The sequence below is a fragment of the Brachyhypopomus gauderio genome, unplaced genomic scaffold (assembly GCF_052324685.1).
Source record: "Brachyhypopomus gauderio isolate BG-103 unplaced genomic scaffold, BGAUD_0.2 sc234, whole genome shotgun sequence".
NCBI lineage: Eukaryota > Metazoa > Chordata > Actinopteri > Gymnotiformes > Hypopomidae > Brachyhypopomus > Brachyhypopomus gauderio.
In genome coordinates this window covers 136987-144714 of record NW_027507055.1, presented here as the reverse complement: position 1 = coordinate 144714, position 7728 = coordinate 136987, and the positions used below count along the sequence as shown (strand labels likewise).

The following is a 7728-nucleotide window of genomic DNA, read 5'->3' as shown; positions in this document are numbered from 1 at the left end:
TGCTCCTGTGCACTGTTTGAGCATACTGGACAGTGTGTATCATAGTGCTTTGCGATTTATAACAAACTGTCGACCTCTTACTCATCATTGTTTGTTATACACAAAAGTGAATTGGACTTTGTTGCAGGCACGACGTTTTGCACATTGGTATGTTTTTATTTACAAAGCACTAATTGGGAATTTGCCTAATTATTTATGTTGTCTTCTGAATAGAAGGCAAAGTCTGCTCAGTCTTCGTTCGAGTGAGTTTTTGCAACTTGCTGTTCCTAGAGCTCGAACAGAGCTAGGAAAGACTGCTTTTAGTTTTGCTGCTCCATACACATGGAACCGGTTACAGGCTGATATAAAAATCAAGGACCTTGTTTCTTTGAACAGATTTAAGACTCTGATAAAATCAGTCAGGTCCAGATCATCTGTGTGTGCGTGTTTTAATAAATTTTATGTGAGATTTTGAATGTATCTTGAATGTTGTAATTTGTGCTGCTGCTCGGTCTCTCTTGGCCAGGTCTCTCTTGTAAAAGAGATCTTGTATCTCAAGGGACTAACCTGGTTAAATAAAGGCAAATAAAAAAATAAAAAAATATTACCTTTGATCCATGTGATGTGTAATGAAGTTTAGATTATATTGTGGCAGTAATTTGATTAAATGGTTATACACGTTTTTGCTTTTAATATTTTTCAGAAGTTGACATTATAAAGCGTTGGATGGAGAAATGCCCAATGTTGCCATGCTAAGAGTGTGAGAGGTCTATAAGAAGTTTTAGTCCTGTAATTGCCCCTCTGGTTGCAACAATGGGCATGTGAACTGCAGTCCCATTAGTTGAATGTGCTTTTGGGCCTGTAGAGGCAGGGAGTGTGGTTTGATTCCATGATAAGCCAGCAGCAGTGAGAGAAATTGTGAACATCCCAGGTGCCCCCAGTGAAGCACCCCTTGCTATGGAAAACTATAGGCTGGGACGATGAGAATGTGCGTATGTTTAGTGAGAAGAGGAAGAAGTGCATGTTAAGTCCCTGGAAGTGTGATTGAGCATGGGGCAGAGGATTGAAGCTGCAAGACAGGAGCAGAGTTGATGTGAAGAATGGCATGGTCTGAGAAAGATGAGAGTAAGATGTAGAGCAGGCATGTGAAAGATAGGGCCCCGCGGGCCGGACCCGGCCCGTTGGATTATTTAATACGGCCCGGCATAAATTTCTGAGTATGTCAAAAAATGAATCAAGTCTCTAGCTCATTTCTATCAAAAGTTGTGATTTTTAAAAAATGAATACAAATCAAAAGCTCTCTCTGGTCGCTAGAGGAAAGTAAATGACAGCATGCAGCACTGACACGAGTTAAAGCTTCAGTCAAAGGATGCAATTCCGCTATGAAGCGATTCTGCTATGAAGGATAAATTTGGGTCCGTGGAAATGAATACGTTTTATCAATATCTCGTGCCAGGTTACCCCAAATTAACAGCCATGGCTGCATAAGTTCTATCCATGTTTGGGACTACTTATCTTTGTGAACAGGTGTTCTCTGTAATGAACAATAATAAAACAAAGCAGCGCTCAAGGTTAACAAATAAACACTTGAATGACATTGTTAAATGTGCTGCTACTCAGGATTTGACACCTAATATCGATGCACTTGTGAAGGCAAAAAGATGCCAAGTTACAGGAGCCAGCAGCAGCAAGTAGACTGCAGGAATGCAGTGAGAGAGAGAGAAAAAAAGTGTGATGACACGAAATTTGTTTGCACTCATGAATACAGATCATTAAAAATAAGATTCATCTGGTTTCATATTAAAGATAATTAATATTGTGCAGTATGTTCTCAGCTTCAGTAGGCCCAGCCTAGTAGTTTGATCTGATGTAGTCTAATTTTATTACCCATGCACTGCTATAACTTTTATTTGTATTTATTTTTTTATTTATTTCAAAGCAGTATGACTATTAAGGCGAAAATATTTTTTTCATAGCTCCCACTTGAGTTTGTTAATGTGGTGAGTTGCTTCAGGTATAAAACTGCACTCAACTGTTAAAATAAACCAGTTGTTAACACATTCACCGTCAAACATGAAAATCTTTTTTTTTTCATTGTTTTAATGTGTTGTGCTTAGAAAAGATCCCTTTTCATCCATGATTATAATACGTAGGGTAGGCTAAAAATGTAGGCTGAATGATAAAGCATAGTACTGAAAAATAAAGCTAAATATTTGGAGTTGATTTGTAGTTACTGATCCGGCTCACCTGAGAACAGAAGGTCTGGATCCGGCCCCACAGCCAAACTGAGTTTGACATGCCTGATCTACACGTTTCCATGAGGCAAACCATGTTCGAGGACATACTTCTGCAGAGAATTTGGCAGAGAGAATCTACAGGGGAACTGTCCAGACCAAGGACATGAGGGGAGGAATTCATATGGAGCCAGTTGCAGTTCAAGAGTACTGCATTCTGAAAAATGTGAATTATTCACCATGTGGGTTTGTCATTCACCCTGATGCTCCATGGCTGGGTTGTTCCCCTGATGGAGTAATCTTCGATCCCTCTGAGAATCCACCATTTGGACTCTTAGAAGTCAAATGCCCCAACATTCAGAGTTATGTGGACTGCCCCTATCTGAAAATGTCAAGCGGTGCTTTGAAACTTCGGAGGCAACACAAGTACTGCTGGCAAGTTCAGGGACAGATCCTCTTGACTGGTTTAGAATGGTGTGATTTTGTTGTGTGTGCTCAGGAGGACACACTAGTTGAGCGAGTTTACAAAAATCAAGAAGTGATGCACACCATTAGAGAAAAAGCGGATCATTTTTTCTTTTACCATTACATACAAAAGTGTTTGCAGTAAAACATAAATACAATGATTACCTGTATAGTGTCAGATTAATTATCTGTTGTTCATTAAGAAGTGATTTGTTTGTTTTTTCTGTCAATGGATTAATTCCACTGTTTTTATGTCTTCCTTTAAGTGCAGACATAAAAAAAATATGAGAAGGATTTTTGATTCTCCAAGCCAAGGTTTATTACAGCAGGTTATTAAGACCAGTAATAATAAAGCATCAAAACATATTTACATATTTTCGATATTTAAATGCATACATTCTAAAATTTGCTCCATGTCTTTACAAGTGGTCCATTCTGATAGTTCACAAGCAGACAAGATACAGTAAATAGCTGATTTATGCTGCCTGAAATAGACATGGGGATGACGGTGTCAAACAATTTGTGCTCCTTTACTTGTCGGATGCACCGTTCAACATGTACCCTGAGCCTGGCTACGGACTGTGTGTGTTTTACGTCATGTGCAGACATTCGTGTGCACCTTTTCAGGAAAACTGGCCTGTGGATCTTACATGGTACAAGATCGTCTACCAGGAAGCCCTTATCCACCATTATTGCCATGTCAGGGGTAAGTAGAGGAATAATTCCTGACTGTCTGAACATCTCCCTGTCACTAATAGACCCAGCATAGAGTCCAGACACAAAGGTTATGGCACTATGGGGTGCCATTCCAATTAAGAAAGTAGGTTTGGAGTTGGTGACCCGTATCATCTGATGTGTTGCAGGTTCAATCAGTTCCCAGAAGGCCATCAGGTGGTTGTAGGTTGCAAACCTGCAAAGACAGTAGATGGATTATTAAGATACACTGATCAAAAACGAATCAGTCATATCCAGTATTTTTGTTCAGAAGCTCATCTTTTTAGATCATTTTAACTCTATTGTGCACACATTCCAGGCGGACATTTTAAAAATTCCTCAGATTCCCGACATAGTCCACTATAAAACTAGATATCTCAGGTTGTACATATAGGGAAATGATAATTCATGGCTCAAACTGAAGTAGACAGTTGGGGGAACATATTGATTCACTTCAATACCATATTCCTTGGTTTGTTTTATTTTAGAACCTCTATTACAGATGCTAATATGCCAGGAATGTCAGACAGGGTTCCCACACCTTGGTTAACATAAAATTCAAGGACCTTTCAATGACTTTCCAGGACCAACTTCCTCAAATTCAAGGACAGCACCTGCCAGCATTTACCTACTCTTACCCCTGAATATGTTATCAAAAAACGATGTTAATACAACGCAAATTCAAAAGACTGAATGTCATTTCAAGCCATGCATCCTGAAATTTTCTGTGCATGACTGGCAATTTAGCAATGCACATCTGAGATGACGACATTCACGTAAAATGGCTATAGTTGTTGAAGGATCAACAACTACCTACAGGAAACACTTGCTTTCGGTGCTGAACAAACAAACAAATTTCTCTACAGGAGAATGACCAAACTTTGCCAAGTAAAAGTCAGCATAGGCCCTGTAGAATCAATGTAATTTTAAATGAACTTGTGCTGGCAAAATAATGACACGTTGACAGTAGACAAATAATAATAATAATAACAATAATACACATATGCATATACACATACAGTACATACATAAAACAGAGGAGCAAAGCCATATAATGAGATTAGAACTATAGATTTCTAGAGAAATCTGGCGTGAGATGATTCTAGCATAGTTTTTAAATCTACTTAATAAAGAATAATATTCATTCATAAAGAGAACAGCCTTTTAACCACTCCACTTATGGTAGTGAATTTATGGAATCAGAGAAATTCGAACTGAAGTATAATGGTATCAAAAGAAAGAAGTTTGAGATTAATCCAGTTTCTAGTGTCCATGCAAAAACTTTGTAAATATTGAGATGGAAAAACATATGCTCCTGGGATTCATCTTCTGACTTAAAAAAGGTCCATTAATCCACATCAAGTTTAACTCTTCTTTCAAGAAACATGGCTACAGGATATATCTTATTTATTATTTTGAAATGAGTCTCTTTTACTTTAGAAGACATGAGCCATTTGACAAGCCTTTGTGGTTTTATAATTTTTATTAGGATGTTTCTTGAAAGAATATCTATTATATCTTTTGTCTCATACCATCAGTGATAATCTTGTTATTACACTTGAACTCAACAGTCATTCACTTTTAACATGGGCATCGAAACAGTCAACTCTGAATATAAAATGTTAAAGGAATCACTTTGCAGACTTTCTTTAAATCTTTATAACAACTCATATCAGATCATATTTTTTCAACAAAGGATGAGAAATTTAAAACATCATGGCAATCTTTTTCATAGCAATCTTTTGTAAATATTGACTTCCTTACCAACTGTGCCCTATTATTCTGTGACCGCGGTCTTCATCCATGTGAAATTTCAAACCCTCTAAAATATTCAAGGACCGTCAAGGACGGCTGTCTTTTATGCCTGTTTTCAAAAACTTTCCAGGGCCTTGAACTTATTTTTTCAGATTCACAAACTTTCAAGGATTTCAAGGACCCGTGGGAACCCTGTAGGCCAGGGGTCCCCAAACTTTTTCCTGCGAGGGCCAAATAACTTTTCTCTTCTCTGATGGGGGGCCGGGGTCAGTTTGAAACAGAAAAGTTTGACAATCACAGGGGTGCTGCAACATTTATTGTTTTCAGAAAGCGACACATAACCAAACATTAATAACACTTTCCGGGATCTTCACACAAAAAAGTCAAGAAATAAACAATAACACTATTAACAAACTAAATATTAACCATTAACAAAATAAATAACAATATTTATGAAATAATAACTAAATAATCCTCTCTGGGTTCTTCACAGAAAAAAGTCTGGTAATAAATAATAACACTATTAACCAACTAAATAACACTATTTAAGAAAAAAATAACACCATTATTAAAATAAATAACACCAAAAAATGCTCTCTGGGTTCTTCACAGAAAAAAAAAAGTCTGTGGAACATTAACTTTCTGTTGTGCCGTGCACATCTTAACAGGTAAAGTTGTCAGAACAGAATTTCTTCCTTAAATGACTCATATGAGTAGTCCCTCAAAGTTCTCGTGTTCCTTCCTTATAATCCTTTTGTAGATTGTAGGTTCTAGAAGGCTTGTAGATACCTTTCTCTCTCATCAACTTCCTTGTGACCTACACAGCACAATACATTTTTTATGCATTTTATCCCAGTAGATTTTATGATCATATTTGTTTATACTCAGAATGACTCATTCAAGTCAGAAAAGTGAGCTTACCTATGTATGTTCATCAGTGTGAACTGTGGGCCTGCATTTGGCTGGTGAGAAGTTGAATGTCAGGTTCCATTCTAGTCACAGCCAGTCTCAAACACTGATGCAGATGTTCATCTGTCAATCTTGATCTCAGCGAAGTTTTCAGGAGTTTCATGTGCGAAAATGTTTGTTCGCAGATATACGTGCTTCCAAAAAGTGTGGACATCTTCATTGCGTGTTTTTTTATGTTAGGGTACGTGTCGTTTGGGAGTGCGGCATAGAAGTCAATAAGACTGTTGGGCTTGAACATGTCTTTCAGAACATCACAGTTCTGTAACTCGGCCAACTCAAACTGATAAGAAGGCTGGGCTTCATCGATGTCGGCAACAAAGGGGTTCTGGAAAAGACGGATTTCTTTTGCATGAACATGTAGTTCACGGAATCGCACACCGAACTCCGCCTTGAGCATTTCCAGTGCTTCCACGCACTTTTCAGTTGGGAACGGGACCGCTGGGTTCTCTGCAGAGAGGTTTTGGGTAGCAGGGAGATGGACGAAGTTGTGCTTTTTCACTTGCTCCAAAAGCAGCGCTAGTTTCACCTCAAATGCTTTTATGTGGGAATACATGTCGCAAATGAGTTTCCCCTGGCCTTGTAGCTGCAAGTTAAGGCTGTTCAGAATTTCTGTCACGTCTGTTAAAAATGCCAGGTGCCATTTCCACTCTGGGTCCATCAGCTCTGGGACCGTTTTGTCTTTTGAATGAAGAAATGCGTTAATTTCAGGTAGCAGCTCGTAAAAACGCCTCAAAACTCTGCCCCGGCTCAGCCATCGGACCTCTGTGTAATACAGCACGTCGCCGTGCGCAGACTCCAGCTCAGACAGGAATTGTTGGAACTCCCTGTGTTTAAGTCCCTTTGCTCTGATTAAGTTTATGCATGACACCACAACCTTCATGACAGAATCCCACTTCAACACTTTGCAGCACAGTGCCTGCTGGTGAATTAAACAGTGGACTTGTAGCGGGGCGGTGAGACCCCGCTCTTCCATCTCCCGCTTCACGCGTCCTGTTAGACCCCGAGACGCGCCCACCATACTAGGAGCCCCGTCAGTCGTAATGCTGGCAAGCTTTGACCAGTCCAGGTCCAAGTCTTCCATGGTTTGGCATACTTTGCCGAAAATATCCTCCCCCGTTGTAGTCCCTTTGAGACTTTGGAGGGCTGCCAACTCCTCGCTCATCTCAAAGTTAGCGTTAACTCCACGAATGAAAATTACCAGCTGCGCTGTGTCCTGCACATCCGTGCTCTCATCCAATGCTAATGAAAAAAAGTCAAATTCTTTTGTCTTCTGCTGCAGCTGTACATACACATTACCCCCGATTTCTTCGATGCGTCTGGTGATTGTACTCGCTGACAGACTCACTGCATTGAAGACATCTTTCTTCTCGGGACACACTTCCTCCGCGACAGCATTCAAACATTTCTTAACAAACTCTCCATCCGTGAAAGGTTTACCGCTGCTTGCTATAATTTGAGCAACCCGAAAGCTGGCCCGAACGGATGACTGGTTCAGCTGAGCTTGGCGTACAAATGTATTCTGCTGAGCTAACAGTCCACTTTTTAACTTTAACAGTTTGTCTGCCCGCATTTGGCCTTGCAAACTATCATACTGGTCTTTGTGACGGGATTC

At 39.5% G+C, this 7728-nt stretch overlaps 1 protein-coding gene across 1 annotated transcript; it reads right to left on the bottom strand.

The window, feature by feature from the left end:
* Nucleotides 1–5367: 5367 nt before the first annotated feature.
* Nucleotides 5368–7279, bottom strand: LOC143503743 (general transcription factor II-I repeat domain-containing protein 2A-like). The gene is made up of 2 exons (XM_076995700.1): nt 6069–7279; nt 5368–5964 (listed from the first exon to the last, which is right to left on the bottom strand). Exon 1 carries the CDS (start codon nt 7276–7278, stop codon nt 6082–6084), a length of 1197 nt encoding a protein of 398 aa, XP_076851815.1. The 5' UTR covers nt 7279; the 3' UTR covers nt 5368–5964; nt 6069–6081.
* Nucleotides 7280–7728: the final 449 nt, after the last annotated feature.

Bases quoted from the DNA above. Each gene is read 5' to 3' on its own strand.
- LOC143503743 (XM_076995700.1), bottom strand. From the start codon at position 7,278: ATGAGCGAGGAGTTGGCAGCCCTCCAAAGTCTCAAAGGGACTACAACG.